The sequence below is a fragment of the Convolutriloba macropyga genome, unplaced genomic scaffold (assembly GCF_964194025.1).
Source record: "Convolutriloba macropyga unplaced genomic scaffold, txConMacr16.3 SCAFFOLD_90, whole genome shotgun sequence".
NCBI classification, from domain to species: domain Eukaryota; kingdom Metazoa; phylum Xenacoelomorpha; order Acoela; family Convolutidae; genus Convolutriloba; species Convolutriloba macropyga.
Window position 1 is genome coordinate 288,176 of NW_027450859.1, and position 20,452 is coordinate 308,627.

At 32.3% G+C, this 20,452-nt stretch overlaps 1 protein-coding gene across 2 annotated transcripts; it reads right to left on the reverse strand.

The window, feature by feature from the left end:
- Positions 1-1,733: 1,733 nt before the first annotated feature.
- On the reverse strand, positions 1,734-20,232 carry LOC142356219 (uncharacterized). Of its 2 annotated transcripts, none has more exons than XM_075408169.1 (3): positions 20,143-20,232; positions 6,283-6,675; positions 1,734-1,964 (listed from the first exon to the last, which is right to left on the reverse strand). In XM_075408169.1, exons 2-3 carry the CDS (start codon positions 6,654-6,656, stop codon positions 1,817-1,819), a joined length of 522 nt encoding a protein of 173 aa, XP_075264284.1. In that variant the 5' UTR covers positions 6,657-6,675; positions 20,143-20,232; the 3' UTR covers positions 1,734-1,816. The 2 variants fall into 2 exon arrangements, with proteins under 2 accessions (XP_075264284.1, XP_075264285.1); XM_075408170.1 differs by lacking the exon at positions 20,143-20,232 and adding an exon at positions 19,280-19,386.
- Between the last annotated feature and the right edge of the window lie 220 nt (positions 20,233-20,452).

Here is a 20,452-nt window from a genome sequence, read left to right on the forward strand (position 1 = left end):
ATTTGGTTGTTATTTTTTGCCTATGTTTGCCGTAAAGAGCCTTATCCTTGCAGAACATTGGAAAAAATCCATAACATTCATCCAAAGCCCATTATCTCAAAAATCTCAGAAAAATATGCAAAATGTTAATATAAAGTACTCTATGAAAACTTTCATTCAATTGGGACGTAAGGTTTTAAATGTGTGCGTGTCGGTTCAGTCTCCACTGCGACTAAGCTATTATGCTAAATTGTCGCTCTCATTTACTCTTGTGTCTACTAAAATAAAAAATAATCGTTATTTTCGTTTGAAGTTGATATAGTCAATTGTTTTGAGCGTAATGGTTTCCCGGGACGAATTTTCACCCATAATTCGCCCCTAATTAGCGCGAATTAGGGTGTAATGCGTTCCACTCCCTTTTAACGGGGAAAAGAGTGCAAAAGTATAAATTTAAAAAATTATACTGTTTTTACACTCTTTTGTCCTTTTTTTACACTCTCTGTAAAGAGTGTAATTTGAGGTGGACTGATAAAAAATTACACTCTTGTATATCTACCATTATAACCAAATTGAAACTCCAAGTGCAAGTATCATTTGGCACAATGGTTAATGCACAGTGAATGTAACATGTTCGACTGTGAGATGCTGGGGATCAAACCTCAGTGATACTATTTAGTAAAGGTTACACTCGGCTTTTTAGTTCCATTCAATATTTTAATAAATCAATAAATCAAAAAGTAGGATAGTCTATTATACACTTTGCAGATTATCTTTGTCCCAACCATAACAAAAAAGTAATCGAGATGATCTGATTCAAAACAAATTTTTTAACCCGCTACCATAAGTTCTTTATTGATACCACCAGTCTTTTCCGTTGGTGCCCAGTACACACCTACTGATCCACGCTCTACTCATCTTTTAGAGAGGGAATGTCATGAACAAGTAAATCTTTATGTAAAAATTTGTCACGTGCGCCTGCGTGGACAGTATAAAGTCAGTAAGCGCATGTTATAACATAAATCTTAGTTGGCGGATGGGCTTAGCTCCCGAACTTGAGAGCGCTTGATCCCGGTGCTAGACACAAGGCCCTAGCGGGACTAGGATATAGGTTTTAACGTAATTAAAGAACCAAAACGTAATAAAAATTCGTAAACTTTTCCATAGTTGAGAAATTTTTGGTTTTTAAACCTAAGAAATCGTCGGTATCGTCGTTTATCTAGCCAAAAACGACGACCTTTCTCATGATTTTTTCGTCGGTATCGTCGTTGTTGTTCGTTATTTAACATAAGAGAGATTTGGAATCGTCGTTTTTAAACGTAAGACAGATTCGGTATAGTCGTTTTTAAACGTAAGACAGATTCGGTATAGTCGTTTTTAAACGTAAGACAGATTCGGTATAGTCGTTTTTAAACTTAAAAGCGAGATTCAGTATCTTTTAAAGAAACACCAGGATTTTTTAAAGTCCGGGTCTGAAAAGCAGATTAGTCCAGCGGACCCAACATTGAAATCGATTGGCACTCGGCGTTTTAAAACGCAACCAACAGTCAAAAACTTTGCTTTGAAACTACTAGAAAGTATGTCAAAAATTGAGAACGAGTAAAAAGTGAGATTTTTAAGTGCAAAAGTGAGGCTAAGTAGGGCAATTAAAAGTAAAAACAGAAGGACATCTACGAAGGCAGCAAGGGAATTTTTCTACTGCGTATTTGTTTTCCACTTACGTTTCTAAGACTTGATTACAAGATTTTAGTGTGTGGCTATTTTTTGCCCTTGATTCTCTTAGCTGGGAAAGGGGCACAAACGGCACTGATCCCATAACCCCCATGTTTAAATGGATATATTAACGGCGCATAACTTCTGCTGCGTCCTCATAATCTTGTTGATTGTTGAGTTGGCACAGGGAGCATTCTACACACAAACAAGTGAATAGGACGTCAGTTGTATCACTACCTGTCAGGTTGTATTTGAGTCGAACTGCGCGTCGATATCTGAGAAACAAGAATCAAGTCATTTCATATGAAAAAATAACAATTTATTTCAATTCACGCAACCTCTAACGATCTTCACGTTAAAAAAAATCCAATAGAAATTTTGAGTCTTTCCCATTATAGCCCCCCAGCTTAGTGGTCAGATAACCTATAGCCCCCATCATAGTATTTATGCCATAATGGGGAGCTATAATTTCATGGGGGGGTATAACGGGAAAGACCCGAAATTTTATCTCATAAATAGTTTTCCTACACAAAAATCGGAGATGTTACACGATATAAATTCTGGTAACCGGAATCTTTCAATCTTTTTTATCTTAAAACACACCCCATAAAATAAGAACGATTTCCGCTAACCGAAGTTTATATTGTTTTTGTTTAGATTTCATCAGACATCTTAAAATCCTAGAAAGTGTCTTTTCAGAGCTAACTTAAGGCCAGTTTCAGGGCAGTTTTGCACCTGAAATGAAAAGCAAAAGACATAGCAAATCGTTACCAATCAAAACGCACTATTTGATCGATTAAACACAGCATTTTGATAGAAATCAAGTCATACATTGATTAAGGTTGGTTTGAGGAACCTAAAGTCCAATTTCTTGACAGCCATAATTTCTTGGAATTCCAAAGCACATCTACGGCTGACTGCAAGGTTTTCTGACCCACTTTAGTGGGGGAAGAAATATTTGCTCAAATGGTTTGCTTGCTATCGATCGTGACCAACTGATATATCTGACGTAGAAAGATATTTAAGTGGTAAAGTTAGAAAATTCATCGTGAGTGTATTACACACATACACACACACACACCCACACACACACACCCACACACACACACACACACACACACACACACATACACACACATACACAAACACACAAACATACACACACACACACAAACACCCATATATATATATATATATATATATATATATATATATATGTATATATATATATATATATATATATATATATATATATATATATATATATATATATATAAAGTTTTTGCTTGTTTTTGAGTTGCTTGGATTAACAATTTTGATGCACTTCCGGCCAATTTTGTATTTTTGGCTAGTCTCGATGCTCAATGAAATGGGCCGCATAGTGAAATTGTACTTTGTAGATTGATTATATAAACTGATTTCAACATGGTTTTTGATCGAATGAGATACAATTTTAGTAGCCAAGTGTACATCAACTCAAAAATGAAACACTGACAAAATTTTTAAAAAATTATTGTGTCAATTATAAAGTTTTTGCACTTTAGAAGAAGAAAGAAGCATAAGTTCTTAAAGATTTTGGCTATTCCAATGTAACGTTTCTTAACTTATTTTTTATTTTTTTTCAATTTTTAAATTTTTTCCATTTGTTTACGTACTCGTTTTTTTTATTCAGACAATATCAACAAAATACCCTCTAATAAAAAACGATAGGACTTAAACAAAATTGCGCGAATCTTCTGTTAAAGAGAATTCGTGGCTTATAAGTATAATTTATTTCAATTTGAAAAGTATATCATTACCAAATTACCAAACGCATGTTACCAACCCTCATTGTAATTGAGTATCACGGCATTTTTCTCACTAATTTAATTTCAGCAAACTTGGTTCGGGCACTGATGAATATCTGTGAAAGCTATTGGCAAAGTTATTGTTCCCACCCATTTTAGTGGGGGAGGAACTTTATGCTAAACTGTTTTGTTGTTCAGTTATGTTCATCGTACTGAGTTGCAAGTGGTATGATTAAAAAGCTTGTCAAGCGTAGAATGTCAAATGAAATAGATCTTAAAGAATTTAGCTTTTTCGAGGGAATTACGCAGATTTAAATTTCTGTGAACTTTAGCGTTACTTGCGTTGTTTTGTTCAAACTATTCGTAATTTTTGCTGAAAATTTACTTTTGCTTATAAAAATTGACATTTGTCAAAAATGCATAATAAATTTTTGATAATCTAAGATTTTCGTTTGTGGAAAATTATAGTACGCGTCTATCTAAAAAACGCCTTGTAACGGCCGTAAATAAATAACAAGGTAACTTTTTTCTCATTGCTGATTTTCGCGATGAAATTGATTTGGGTTAAGTTTAAGCTCAGTCTCTTAAATTTAACCCTGCTTTTTTAACTCCCAAATAAAGACAAGCCTGATTTTTACACGTTCAATTAGCTAGAACTCCCATGTTCTAATGAGGCCAATTGATTAATTTTTATAATTTAGGAGTTAAATTCAGGGTTTTTCATCTCAGGCAAAAAATTTTCGTGAATATAAAAAAAAATATAATAAATTTATTGAGTGCAATTGTTCAAATGCCTAATTCGTTTTCGCAGATGCGATCAGTAAAACAAAATTCAGCTCTCAGATGCTGGATAATAATTTTTTGCTGATATAACTCGATAATGATCCAAAAGTGATAATTTTTTTGATAAAATCATTATTTCGGTAAATTAGTTGTTTCATTTTGAACATTACGTGTTAACTGACAACCAGCATAATCAATGATAGCTTTGGTTTTACTGTGAATTGTTAAAATCCAAAAACTATTCGCATTGAAATGGGTCGCTGTCCTTTTTATAATATATTTTGCCTTTTTTTGTTATTTTATGTAAATGAAAGACCAAAAATATTTCAATCTAAAAATTGACCATTAAAAGATCAAATTGTCGAGCAATTGAAAGCCAATGGACAAATTTTGTGATTTCAGCATTTATTGCGTCTTCACTTTATTTGAGTAAAATTGCTGGTGGAGCTTTGATTTGTGCCTGTATTCGTTGTTTTTTTTGGTGTCTTTTGACTGAATCCCACAAAAGTCAAGGCGAATTGTTTTCTTAAGTTAGTATAAACTAATCAGTTCACTTATTTCTCTGTTGAAAACTTATGGATATTATGACTGTGTTTGTTCTTTATTAAAATTAACCTTACAGCGTAGTCTGAGCAAAGGGAGGGGTTGAACACTTTTCAATTGAGTTAGAATGGTGTCCTCATGGCAGTTTTATTTTTTCATTAAAAGTTATTTAGCGTTAAAACTACGAGTTGTTGTAATTCTAAAACAACTTTTGTACAATTTCTCAGTTTAAGGGTTCTTTTTTGTTTGTTTTGTGGCATTATCACTTAAAAATGATATTAATGAAGTTGAAAAAAGATGCGCTCTATTTATTAATTGTTTTAAGTGAATAGATTATGATCTTAACTGTTTGGACAAAGCTTTCTTGCAAAAAAACATTTCGACTTTTTGATGGCTGTGTTTGGTGTTTTTTTTTTGGTCTCCTAGCTCATTATTTATGTTAAATAAACGAATGTTAAACAGTTGGCTTTGTTTTTTTAGAGTTTTGGAGGTGTATGTGAACCTATCTAATGACTTTAATTGATAACTAATGGTTCTCAATTGAAATCAATTGATTTTGAACAGTATAAACGTAATTTGCCATATGATTTCTGTTGTAGTTCAATTGAATTTTTCTTGCTTAGGTTTTATTTGATGCTGTTTTGACTTTGATATTAAGTTTTTTTAAAAAACTAAATAATCATTGAGTTTTGGTTGTGATCAAAGGTTATTCTTGTTTGTTTATTGTAGCCTTGCTAATGGCAGATATCATCGGCCTCCAATGAAGTATCAATTAATTCGTTTGAAGGTTTGAGTTCACAGCGATTTTTTAAATGGATACAATTTTTTTTCGAACAATATATGGATTTTGCAATGTTTTCGATCTCTTCCTCATTTGGTAGACGATCAAGACAAACACGTGGATGAGTGGGGTCGGAACATTATATGAAAAATCACATTACCGAGCTTCCTCGTTTGTTTTGATATGAGGATTCAAATTGAATGTTGCAAGCATAAGAAGACAACTTGAGTTCGTTGATCAGTAGAACTGTTTCTAATATTGATGTTATTGTTTGACGGAAGAGAGGAGACAAATTATTCAGATTTTAATGCTTTTATTTTTAAATGCATTCGGATGATTAAGAAAGATTAAAAAGTTCTTTTTAATATTTATAGTAAAATTTAAAAATTGCTCATCTGCATACGTAAACTATAATCAATGCAGCAATACAACACGTCTTTCGGTATTATGATATTGAAATGTTGGTTTCAATTTCGCAAAAAAATGAAACCAAAATTGCTCCGGTTTTGACTATGACTTTCGCGTGTCTTATGATCAGATCGTCGGTATAATTTCGAAGTCTGGTCAAACGTTGGCTCAATAATTAGACTTCTCTTCAAAAATGTTTTCTCAAGACCATTCATTTTAAGAAGCACACTTGAGCAACCGTGTAATAAGCGATCAAAGATGTGTACTCCCCCCCCCCCCAATAAATGAAACCTGAATTGGATGACCGCTATGACAATAGTCGCCAGCAACAGGCCAACCATCGACACTGTGAGTCCTGTGATAGCTATGCCCAATTTATACTCGTTATCTTCTTCGTCACCAATGTTCAATTTCTTCCTTCTCTGGTACCTATTGTATGTACTCGCAAACCCAGAGGTCATCGTCTCACATGAAGAGAAAACAAAAAGAGCAATCACGAAAATGACAACCGATGTTATCATTCCCAGTCGCAACCCGATGCGTATTGATGTGACACAGGGTAGGAAAGTTGTGATGAAACACCACAGAGGGTTGGAAAAACAGCCGAAAAGATCAGCGGACCAGCTTTTTGGCTTCCCTCTAAGACTCTCTTTTTCGTCCCCCATTACAGTTTACACTTTCGAACTAAAATTACAAACATTTATAAACAATTTTGCTGAGCCAGTCTGAGGTGCTCGATAATGATTCGACAAATCCAGATGATAATCAGCCACGATCAGATTATCGCTCGCTCATGATCAAGTTTTTTCTAGACTTCGACCACCGACCTCATCCATTTATTTAAAACTTACTACACCCCTGATCAATTTCAGTAGTCTGATCGTTAACATTTTTAAAGCAATCATCGTCGTGGTTTTGAAACGCTTTAGGCACGATCATTTTGAGGAACCCAAACAGCACATGATTCTTCACATTTCAATTGATATAAAACATCTGTTTTGCTTGGGTCAAGTAGTACCTCGCCAAACGTACATTTTAAGAAATTTTCGCCTTATGCAGACAAATGAGACATTCTTTCGTCAAAATTATTCACAGTTTGACTAAAACTTGAATTGTGAATAACTGTGACGGTGAGACGTGGAATCGGGCTACAAAATTCCGAACCAATTATAAGCATTCAACGTAAATAACTTTCCCGAACGGTTACTGAGGGACTTTTATCCATGAAACTATTATTAATAATATCTCAATTTGTCGCTTAAGTGTTCATCATTAACCTAGTAGTAGTCAAAACAATTATTAAAGCGGATTAAAATAAAGAAATTCCAAACGCAGAATTAGTTTGCGTTCGAATAGTTTCGAAAACTGATTCTTGTGATATTTTTTTACAATCATGTTGTTCACTTGACGCTAAGGGAAACAATCGAGAGACCCTTTTCGTTTGTGCCTACCCGATTTGTGGATGCATATTATTTGCGCACCACTCCACCCCCGAAGCACGTGCCATCTTTTTACATAATGATTTACTAGAAATGACCGTTCAGAGGACTTCTATTTGATTAATCTTAATCTTGTATAAAGTATGAAAGAACCAATTCAGTAAAAAATTGGCAGAAATCATTGAAGAGCAAAACTATAAAACTACCATACTCTAAGTTCCACATGCACTGCAATAGCTCCTCATGCAACTACAGATACGGTTTCAACAATGCACAATTTTGAATATATTCAAAGAAAGTTTTAGAAAAGTGAATGACACAAAGCAAAGCACAATCTAAACACTTAGTTGTTTGTATAAACGTCGGCCGAAGGAACTCAACCGAGTTAACAACAATTTACAAGTAAATCAATTAAAGACTTTTTAATCGCTTGAAGATAAGGTTCAACGTAAGCCAGTTTTTACAAGTTTATTTAGGTACATCCAGCTGTTTGTTCAATTTATGGAATTTTGGCCCATGAAATGAGTGCTTGATCTGCTACGCTTATTGTTCCGACCCCACTTGTGGGGGGAACTGTATACTCAGATGGCTTTTTTTTCAGACAATTTTGGCCGATCGACATATTCATCGTAGAAATGTGAGTGGTATCATTAAAAAGCTGGTCCAGCTTAGAATTCAAAATTGAAAATAGCTTTTTGATTTTCGCTTTTTTTCGAGGAGTTATCGAGGAATGAAGTTTTGTGTGAACACGAAATATTTGTTCACTTTTAGTGTAATTTTTCTTCAAAATAAAATATCTTCTATAAAAATAGTATTTCAAAATTTAATTTCACGACAAAAATGGAACCAAATTTGTGTTCCTAAAAGACTAAAAGCGATAAAAAAGACTAGTTCAGGTCTCGTAGGGAAATTCACTATAAAAAAAATCGAATTCTATTTGATATCTTTTTTTTAATAAAATTTTCTTCTTTTTTGCTTTTTCAAGTCACCTAGAGACAGGTCAGGTTTCATATCGGGGCTCCGTTAATGAGAAACCTTCTTTATACTCAAATGAAGCCCGATGAACAAAAAAGATTTGTTTTCAAGGAATTGCTCATGTTTTTTGCTTCGAATCTGAGTTTTCGTAATTTTAAATGATGTTTTGAATTTCTTTTTGAGGTTTTACTATTTTTTGGAGTCCTATGGCCTGGACTCATTAACTAAGAGTGCAATATGTTCCGTAATGAGCGTTAAGTGAGCATATCTAGTGCTCTGAGAGGACAGCTAATGTCTGTTATGACTTTAAATATTATTTTAAAAAAAATTTTTTGAACATTAACCAATCATAACTTTTTTTTGGGAACTGTTGGTCAGTCTCCATATTGACAGGACCCACTTGCTTCCTATTGCAACTAAAATTAATCTGATTAGCGGATATATTGTCCTACTATTGGCCATATGACTTCAATGACACAAGATTTCAAAAAAAATTTTTAAAAAATTTTCGTATTATTGGTTTTTTTTTGAAATGTCATCATATTATTCAAATACTGATAGCTCCCATTGGCTTAAAGAAAGACGTTCAGTGGATCACAGATAAAGTTTAAAGGTTTCAAGGTAAAAAATTTTTGTTCAAACGGCTTCGACTCTTTCTTCTCGCACTTTTCTACTGAGTTTTTGTTTTTGAAGTTGTTTTCATAGTCTTAAGACTTATTGTGAGGTCTTATTGATCACCTATGCATGAGAAATGTCCCATAACTCCAATCGGGGCATATTTGAGCGTATTTAATTTTTTCCTTTGAAAGCAAATGAACTTATTGGCTGTTAAGTTTTTAAAGATAATTTTTCAAAAATGTTTTTGAACATTAACCAATCTTATACTTTTTTTCTGTACTGTTAGTCAGTATCAGTATTGACAAGACACACTTGCTTTCTACTGCAACCTTTTTAAATTTCTTTAGCGGTTTTATCTTCTATCTATTGATTATAAGACTTCAAAGACACAAGATTTTAAACTTTTTTAAAAAAAGTTTTGGATATTTTCGTATTATTGGTTACTTTTGAACTCTTATCACCGTATCCGAATATTATACACATTATCTAAACATTATTCTAATCTTGTTGTTTTAGAGAAGACGTTCAGTGGATCACAGATAAAGTTGGCTTCGACACTCAAAATTTATTTTCACGCCAAAAATGGAACCAAATTTGTGTTCATAAAAGACTAAAAGCGATAAAAAAGACCAGTTCTGGTCTCGTAGTGAAGTTCACCGTAAAAAATTTAATTCTATTTGATATCTTTTTTTTATAAAAATCTTCTTCTTTTTGATTTTTTCAGTCACCTAGAGACAGGTCAGGTTTTATATCGGGGTTCCGTTAATGAGAAACCTCCTTTACACTCAAATGAAGCCCGATGAACAAAAAAGATTTGTTTTCAAGGAATTGCTCATGTTTTTTGCTTCGAATCTGAGTTTTCGTATTTTTAAATGATGTTTTGAATTTCTTTTTGAGGTTTTACTTTTTTTTTGGAGTCCTATGGCCTGGACTCATTGACTAAGAGTGCAATTTGTTCCGTAATGAGCATTAAGTGACAATATCTAGTGCTCTGAGAGGCCAGCTAATGACAGCTATTGCATGAAAAAGGACCCCTAACTCCAATCGGGGCATATTTGAGCGTATTCATTTTTTTCCTTTGAAAGCAAATGATTTTAATGGCTGTTAAGAAGTTAAATATAATTTTCAAAAAATGTTTTTGAACATTAACCAATCTTATACTTTTTTCTGAAATGTTAGTCAGTATCAGTATTGACAAGACACACTTGCTTTCTACTGCAACCTTTTTAAATTTCTTTAGCGGTTTTATCTTCTATCTATTGATTATAAGACTTCAAAGACACAAGATTTTAAACTTTTTTAAAAAAAGTTTTGGATATTTTCGTATTATTGGTTACTTTTGAACTCTTATCACCGTATCCGAATATTATACACATTATCTAAACATTATTCTAATCTTGTTGTTTTAGAGAAGACGTTCAGTGGATCACAGATAAAGTTGGCTTCGACACTCAAAATTTATTTTCACGCCAAAAATGGAACCAAATTTGTGTTCATAAAAGACTAAAAGCGATAAAAAAGACCAGTTCTGGTCTCGTAGTGAAGTTCACTGTAAAAAATCTAATTCTATTTGATATCTTTTTTTTATAAAAATCTTCTTCTTTTTGATTTTTTCAGTCACCTAGAGACAGGTCAGGTTTTATATCGGGGTTCCGTTAATGAGAAACCTCCTTTACACTCAAATGAAGCCCGATGAACAAAAAAGATTTGTTTTCAAGGAATTGCTCATGTTTTTTGCTTCGAATCTGAGTTTTCGTAATTTTAAATGATGTTTTGAATTTCTTTTTGAGGTTTTACTTTTTTTTTGGAGTCCTATGGCCTGGACTCATTGACTAAGAGTGCAATTTGTTCCGTAATGAGCATTAAGTGACAATATCTAGTGCTCTGAGAGGCCAGCTAATGACAGCTATTGCATGAAAAAGGACCCCTAACTCCAATCGGGGCATATTTGAGCGTATTCATTTTTTTCCTTTGAAAGCAAATGATTTTAATGGCTGTTAAGAAGTTAAATATAATTTTCAAAAAATGTTTTTGAACATTAACCAATCTTATACTTTTTTCTGAAATGTTAGTCAGTCTCAGTATTGACAGGACCCACTTTCTTTCTACTGCAACATTTATAGTTTAGCTTAGCGGTTTTATACTCTAACTATTGATTATGAGACTTCAAAGACACAAGATTTTAAATTTTCTAAAAAATATAGTTTTGGATATTTTCGTATTATTGGTTACTTTTGAACTCTTATCACCTTATCCAAATATTATACACATTATCGAAACATTATTTTTATCTTGTTGGTTTAGAGAAGACGTTCAGTGGATCACAGATAAAGTTGGCTTCAACACTTTCTTCTCGAACTTTTCTGCTGGACTTTGGTTTTTGGCGGTTGTTGTTGTTGTTTTTATAGTCATAAGACTTATTGTGATGTATTTTTTGATTAACTTAATATGAAAAAAAATTTCGTTCAGGCGATTAATATCTGAGCGAAGTTATTGACCTCCGTTGAAAACTTTTGAGTTTAATGACTGTTAAGACTTTAAATATATTTTTTCGAAAATTTTTTTGAACATCAACCAATCATAAAGTTTTTCGTGAAATGTTTATCAGTCTCAGTACCGACAGATTGCCATTTTTTCTATTGCAGCCAAAATTAATCTAGTTACTGGTTTTATCTTCTAACTATTAGTTTTAAATCTTAAATGCCACGAGATTTCAAATTTTTAAAAATTTTTCAGGTACGTTTTCTTATTTTTGGATACTTTTGAATTCCTGTCAAGCTATCCTATTACTGATAGTTCTCATTGATTAAAGGAAGACATTCAGTGGATCATAGATAAAATTTTCAGAGAAGAGCTTATGTTTTAAATTGCTCCGAAACTTTCTTCTGGCACTTTTCTATAGAATTTTTGGTTTTTGCCTGTCTTTGTCGTTGTTTTAATAGTCAATAACTTGTTGTAAGGTTTTATTGACAAAAAAAATAAACAAGTTTTCCCATCAAGGAGTATTTGAGCGTATTTAGTGACTTCCGTTGAAAGCTAATTAATTTAATGGCGTTGATATCACGAGTTTTATCAAGAGTTTCGTGGTTCTAATGTATTTGTTCATATTTGTGGATTTGTTGAAGTTATATTGATAAAAAAGAAAAATCCCATTGCAAAAGAGAAATAAATTGAAAATATAGAAGTTGTCAGTGAATGGTTCATTTTTAAATGCCTTCCACACTTTTCTTGATCAATTTTTTCCCCTGAATTTGCTGTTTTTGCCTGTTTTTGTTCTTTAGGTAGATATAAATTGCTGACAGGTCTCACAAGCTTGCAATTAAGGATTGAATGAATGATTTTAACGGAAGCAGCCAGCTTATAGTGAATAGTCCTAAAGTTTTGGGTATACATTTTTAAATATTTTTCAAATTTTTCAGTTTTTGTCGTTCTTTTCGTCAAAATGTAACTTATTTTCATCAATGAGAGGTCCGATCCAATTTCTTGTATTACAATAAATAGCAGATCTAATGATTTTATTTGTCACTGATGTTTTATTTGTTGGACAATATGCGTTTTCAAAAACGTTTGTTGAGTGGTCATTTTTTGTGTTTCTTTTCTTTCTTCTTTCAGAACAGTCGCGTAATAAGAGATCCCAATGATTTTCAAATGTGGCCCATGAAACTTATTTACCCTCTCAGTATAAAACCTTCAACTTAATTAATAGGAACAACAATTGAATTAAAAAGTTTTGAGATTCAGATAATACCTATTGATTTTAATGGTAGCAATATTTTGTGTTTTCGCAAATCGTTTGTAATTTTTTGAATTTTTTTTTGGTTCGTTTCTATGGCTTAGTTTAACCAAAGTCAGGTCCTTTTGGTTAAATAATGATTTTTAGTAATTTATTAAGGATTCTTTAGTTAAAAGCTAATGATTTTTAAGACTTTTAAAATTTCTTTATTTAAAAAAAAACGTTTATTAATTTTTGAATTTCGCCTCATTGTTCGTTTTCCTTGTCGACTTGTTACCTAGTCTCATTAAGAAAACTTTCCACCTGCAGTTTACTTAGAAAAAAGAGTAAATTTGATTGGTTAAAGTTTTATCTGATATCATTTTGTTGTTAATTACTAGGTGCTCTTACATTTAGATATCAAGTTTTTGCCGTTAATTTGTTTTAGTTTTGCATATTTTGTTTGTTTTTTTTTCGCGTAGTCTTTTTATTGGCACATCTTGTGGGCGCTGTTATGAGGCATGGCATTATGTAGTTAAATTAGTAGTTTGGATGTGAAACGATATTTTAAAACTCAAACATCTATTTTTGTTATCTCTTTGTTAATTGGTTGACAATTAAGTCAAAAATGTAGATGAGCTCGGGTCGGAACATCATGTGCAAACGCACATTAACGAGCCTCCTTAGGAATTTCTAAATTTAATGATGAAGAACGCACTCTAGGTAATTAATAGTGAATCATGTGCTGATTCAGTAAAGAAACGAAACTTACAAAATCTTTTAGTATGCAAAAAGTTTGAATTGGTTTTTTCTTAGGAAATCATAAACACACTTCTGAGAGATTATCCCTAAGATCACATTCAGGGCTAAAAATTGACCTGAGTCAGAACAGTGATTTTGTCGCGGATACTCAACGCTCGATAACAAGTGAAGCTTTTTTTATATAGTTACGGATTTCTATAATCGGCTACAGTGTGTTGCAATTGATAATTGATCAATACTGGCTACTCTGTTGAACTTATCTCCATTTTCCATGCGTTCATATGATATACGTGATACGCATCAAAATTTTGATAAGAAGCAAATCGTCTGGGTTATTTTATCTTGATTTCACCGAGAAATTGCAATGACATTAACTGTCAATAAAGTTCAAGATTGCCTTTTCCAAATTTATTTACCTTCTCGACTTGGAACAATTAAAAAATTTGTAATCGTTGGCTGAGAAAAACTGCTCAGTATTTAAAATGCGCGAAAAAATTGCACCTATGAATTCAAAGCTTTGAATAAACTTCAATTCTTCTTAATTCCTTAAATAAACTAAGAACAAGCTTCAATTTCCAATTTTAAATTCTTTTTCTTCATCGTTTTTATCTAGATCGAAATAATTTGTGAGTGTGTTTAAAGTAAAAAATGCATTAAATTGAAATTCTCTATTTGGCGTCATACAGAAGTTTGCCAACAATTTTCAAAATAATTTAATTCTGCGTCGCAGGCAGCATGTTTTTTTAACTATAAATTTTTTCCCTGAGAATACTTGAGTTGGCTAAAAATTTTTTTGATTTGATGAAATAGAAAGATCTTCTCTTTTTAGTTCTTTTTTTAGTGATTGAATAACAACCCAAGGAACAAAAATATTTTAAAAATGTTTTTATAATATTCCGATTGAAAAAGTTTTGAACGAAACCATTTTGATTTTGGGAAAATTGTTTGTCATAAGATTTAGAGTTCTCATCTTTGCACTGACGGAATTTATATATGCTGACTCTTCTTTTTGGTAGTTAATTTTAGTCCGAAAAAAATTTGCCAAATGATATTTAGTTTTAAAAAATAGTTTAAAAAAGCTTGTATTTTGAAAAGTTAAACTCAGATAGCTCAAAATCTGTTTCCAGATAGCTTTCGATATAATTTTTAGTGTCTTTCAATAAAAAAAGACGCCAAGAACAAGCAACCGTATGAATTTGCCTAAAATAATTTTAAACAGGATAAATTTTGTTTAAATTCACCAATTGAATTGGATAAACTTTAAGACATTTTTATTTCAGATTTGATGACAGTAATGATGTTGTACACATTTTTTTTCTCCCAGTTTGAAATATTATCTTATTTGTGCTAATTGAATAAACCAGAGAAATTTGTGACTTCTCAAATATTAATATTTCCACTGATGGTCAGTCAAATGGGAGTATAAGATTCTGATATTCAATTTGAAACCAATTTTCACTAACCATTTATTTGTTTTCAACTCAAACGTAAGGGAACTAATGTTACTACTTTTTCAAATTTGGTTCCTTGAGTTCATTCAAGCAACAGAATTATAAATTTTTAGTACTAGAATCTCAATGATTTTTTGTCTTTTTCCAACAATTAGCAAAAGTTATTGTTGTTTTGCCCGCTTGGGTTAGCGTAATCTAGAAAATGCTGTTAAGATAGTCTAATAGTTGACTATAGTCTAGTTCTTGATTAATTGTTGTTATTACGTCACTGCCATAATGAAACGAGCAAAAAAGTTACTCGTTCTCACCGAAACGTTTTGTTCTTTCGTGTACGCAATTTATTCGAGATTATTTTTTGTTTCTAAAATTTTCAGAGAATTTGTAACACAAGATGAAAGCGTGCTGAACGTTTATTTTGAAAAAATTACGCCAAACAGAAAATGTTTTTTTTCCGCCATAACTAAATGTTGTGAGAATATTTTTCTTTTGGTTAAAAAAAAACAATTTAACTGTTTATTTTTACAAATAACAAAACTATATTGTTCTCAAATGAAAATCCAGTTTTGGAAAGAATTTTGCGGATGTCGGAAGTGTGATCATTGGCACGAAATCGTGCAGTTATCTGATCTACATCTACACGAACGTATGTATTTCCACTGTACTGCCAAGATTTATTTCCACTGTACTTCAAAGGTAAAAAGTCCAATTTTAGCAAAATTTAACTTCAAAGCATGCGGAGTCAAAAGCATGAAAATATTCACAGTGAAGGAAAAGAATTTCATTCGCAAAACGTCGTTGAAACTTTTTTTTTAAATTGGACTTTCTCATCATTACAACGCAATTACTTTGGTCAAGTTTGGGCAAGAATGTAACTTTAATTTGTTTTTCTGTATTAATTCAAGGGATTGACATCAAATTTGGTGAATTGGGTTGCATTCTATACTAGGCTATCTTGAAGAGAAATTTGTAACCGCATTCCAGCCAGGTCGAGGTGGCCAGACCGAAGTGACCCCTGATCAGACGAGTTTCGAGCCCACACATGTTCCCGGTGCGCTTGAATTAGATGGTCTGGAAAAGGCTTCGAGCGCACTTTTGTCTGGACAATGGTCTGGAACTTGCCTGATCAGAGGCCAAAATAAAAAAATCAAGAATCGCGGAATCAAGGTTACAAAGCTCGTTGACTGAGCGAAATAAAATTCTTTTTTAAACGAACTAAGTTTGAAATGAAAAAAGTTCAGAAGTAATTTCAAGTTGAAAATTTCAAAATAGGTATGACTCTTCAAATTCATATTTAATAACTAGTGATGGCGACGATTTAATCTGATTACAATTAAGTGCAAGTAGGTGCATAATTAGCTAAATAACTGTGGAATTTAGTAACACCTAATAAGGGTTTTAAAAATGTGGACCAAATTGTGGAATTGAGATGCCAGATTTGGGAACCAGATTCCGTTTTTGGACGCAGCGCAATTGCATCAAATTAGGAAATCCAATTTTCGGAATTCCACGAGGACAAAATCAGCAATGTGCAATTCAGGTCTGCTTTTGAGTTCTAAAGATAACAAGGCGGCTCGGTAATGTGCGATGGCACATAAGGTTCCGACCCCGCCCATCCACAAATTTGGCATAATTGTCTACCAAATGAGGAACAGATAGAAGAACCCAAAAATTATTTTTTGCGATTCCCAAAAAAGCCCAAGTCTTTTTCAAAAAATTCTGTATCAACGATAAGATAGCCTCCAAAGCAAATAACTCAGTGGAGTAAAAGTTGATGCATTAGATTGCTGTAATATGTCAATATTAAGAAAGCGAGTCAAGACGAAAAGCAAAATCAAACAACAACAACAACAACAAACATTAATTACATCAAAAAATTTATGTCCCTCTTAATAACTAAATTTAATAACAAAATCAACATACCGTCAGATAAACCCAAAACTAAACAAAAATAACTTATAAATCCCCAGAAAACATATGCGACCAGTCCATAAAAATGTTTGGTAACAATTATACAAGAGAGAACAAAAACAGTAAAGTAAAAAAATTAACTTATTTTTTTGAAACAGTTAACTTCAAAGTAATAAATACCATTAGGAATCAATTAATATTACCACAAATTTACGATTTCCACTACTTCTATAGAAGGGCATTAGGACCTGTCCTTATTCTTTTTTTAAAGCGGCTAAAAAGAACAACAAAGAACAAACAAAATTTCAATTGAAACTTGCCAGAAAACGCTGTCAAAACCGTCAAGCCAATTTTTGGCACTCAAAATACATTTGATTGCGCCTTCTTCAAACAGCTATAATTTAGTACGTGGCTATTCATTAGAAAGACTAGGTAACAAGCAGACAAAAAAGCGAAGTGCTAAAGTATGTAATTTTTTTTTTCGAAACAAAATTACATTTAATGTCATGAAAGGCATTAATAACAAAAAAAGCTATTTAAATAGGGTCGTTTATTCAACAAAAGCCCTCGAGACCTGTAATTATCCAGAATATTTCTTGCATCTACAAAAAGAACGTCAAATATGACAAAAATCACATTAGTTTACTTTTTGTTTGTGAAAAACCGGTCTCGAAGCCAGTAAGGTCATAACAAATTCTTTAAAAGATTTTGGGACACCAATCCCTCTTATTTCTTTGACACCCATAATGTTATATTTGACCTGTAGTTAACTAACGAGATTAGGTAACAAAAAGAAACATAAAAAGAACAAAATTGCGAAATTGAAAAATTTTTTTTTTTAAATTTTGGAAAACGATTGTTTTGATCGTCATGAAAGCCATCAGCTATCTACTAACATCAGAATATCGGTTCTTCTACTCTTCTATGAAAAGCCAATGAAAGCTTTCACTATACAGGAAATTTCATACGACCGAAATGACAAAGTATAAATGACAGTTAGAGACAAAATTAAAAAATTGAACTGATTTCTTCAAGAAAGAGGCGTCGAGGCCGTTAAAACGATGATGTATATCTTTCAGAATTTTAATATGTTCAATTGTGCCTTATTCTGAATGCTAGTGAGGTGACATGAGAACCGTCAAAAATGTGATAATGTGACAAAATTAGAAAACGTGAAAAACTGGCAAATATCAAAACAAAAAAAATCTGAAATCTTGTGGTATCAAAGCCAGAAAACAATAATTTCAGGCTTAAAACTGCAACTGAGAATAAATGTTAAATAAGTAGAAAGAAGAAGCGGTCGTTTTTTTGCTGACATTAAGCTGGAAGTTGTACAAATTAAGAAAAAAAAGAAAGAGAAAAATTTAATTAAGCGATTACTTATTGAAAGATCAATTATTTTTAAAAAAAGAAACGACCATAAATTTTCAATTAAAAAACTTAATGCATTTGCTTGGAGCTGCTTAACAAGCAAATCGGTTGGACCTATCACTCCTGAGCTTTGATTTGATCTGTTCTGTTTTTTATTATTAAAAAAAAGTCTTTTTTTTTTTAAAAAAAAAGACCGACTGATTAAAACCCGATTTTTTTTGGATTGTAACAGTCCTAGAATGGCCAAAAACAAACCCTAATAATACTTATTGTCCCTTAGGAATAACTGATTTTTCGAATGTTGTAGATATAGATAATTTGTTAGTTGAAAACTCAAAATAAATACTGCATTTTTGATAATCAACGAGTAAAGTTGGCAAAAAACGGCAAGGTTTTAACTACAGTGCACTCTCAGCGGACTCTGAAGTAGAAATAGCCCCCCTCTGAGTCTACAAAGATTTTTTGAGTGTTGTTTGGGGATGTACTGTCGGCAAATTTAATCAAAGTGGACTAAATTAGCTTATTTCGTGCTGTTTTTGATGAAAAAGTCTAAATTTTGAAATGTTTATCCAGATTTTTTTACCAAAAAAATTAAATCAAAACAATCAACAATGCTTGTTCGTCTTCAAAAATAAACTCAACGACACTATTCTTAAAAATTATAACAAATTTTAGCAAAATTGACGAAAATTTATGCAAAAATTCCGGAAAATGTGAATAAAAACAAGGTGAATTCACTCTTCTTTTCTCAGAACTTTAAACCTCGATAACTCTCTGTAGAAATCGAAAATTAAAAAAATCTTTTTAATTCCATATTCTACGCTGGATGAGCTTTCTAATGATACCAGTCTCAACTCTCTACGATGAATATATCGAGCGGCGAAAATTCACGGAACAAAAAAAAAACCCAGTTGAGTATATAGTTCCTCCCCCCTCAAGAGGGTCGGAACACTAATTGTTACTTCTTTTTTTCCGTTTTTTCCAATACTTCCCTACTTTTCATACTGTTCAGGCCATAAGAGCTATCAACTTTCTTACAAGACTACACATACCATTAATTTTGAACGAATTGAACTGTTTAATAATTCAGATTGGTGGATCAATGGAAACGAGTGTTGGTGAAACAATCCAATTAATCGGGAAAAGGTTCTATAAGAAGAAAAAAACTTAACTCTAAAAGTACCCCAGTCGAGACCAGATGGTAATCTTGCAAGATTCTGCCAGAATCTTGCAAAAACTGTCTATATTGCAAGATCTGGCAGAAAAATGGTTATCTTGAAAGATCTGCCAGAAAAATGGTTATCTTGCAAGATCTGCCAAAAAATGGTTATCTTGCAAGATTCTTGCAAGTTCGTTCCGGTCGAGCTGTCCTCTTATTGACTCTCATTCATGCATCACATTTCATTTTGACCAGAAATTTACTTCAGAATCAGTGGCGTGTTTTTTAAGAAAATTAATAAATGTAAATAGATTATGAATCTGGAAATATGAATTATCTGAAGAAAACAAAATTAAATCTGCCTTTGAAGACTGTTAGCACAAAATAAATTACTATTGAAAACTGTTTTTTTCCAATTTTATCAAGATTACCTCTAGATTACCTTTCTTAAGATTACACGTCTAGATTACCTTTCTTGATGAAAAAATTATGTTATATTATTCTTTGCATCCTAAACAACTTCCTTTCATTTAATTGAGCTCCTTCGGCTTATGTTTTCTTGCCAATGCCCAAAAAATGTGATTATTCACGGCTTGCCATTTTTTTGAGCAAGATTCTGGCAGAAAAATTGCTACCTTGCAAGATTCTAGCAGAATGAATGGTTATCTTGCAAGATTCTAGCAGAATCTGCCAGAATCTTGCAAGATAACCATTCGAAATTGACTGGGGTATTCTGTTGGAGAAAATGACACCTACCGTTTATTAACAATTTAAGTGCTGCTATAACTATTAAGTGAATTCTAACAGATGTCTATAATTAGGGTACTTTAACTAGAAAACCCACTTTCGACATATGTTTTCTATGCTACAAATAAAAGCTTTGACGTTTTTTAGACCTGTCAATAATTTATTTATATATGTCTCTGCTTATAATATCAAACGTTCACTTCTACAATACACTTTTATTGTTGTTAACCCCTTTTTCCTCTTTATTGACAATGAAAGGTTTCACCGACAGGCCAATGGAAGTTTATGTATTTATTGATCGGCACCGCTTTTAAATTCG

Coding starts and splice junctions, on each gene's coding strand:
- LOC142356219 (XM_075408169.1), bottom strand. CDS start 6,656: ATGGGGGACGAAAAAGAGAGTCTTAGAGGGAAGCCAAAAAGCTGGTCC. Junction 1,965..6,282: donor ATAGCGGTCATCCAATTCAG/GTTTCATTTATT, acceptor CTTGTTTCTCAG/ATATCGACGCGCAGTTCGAC.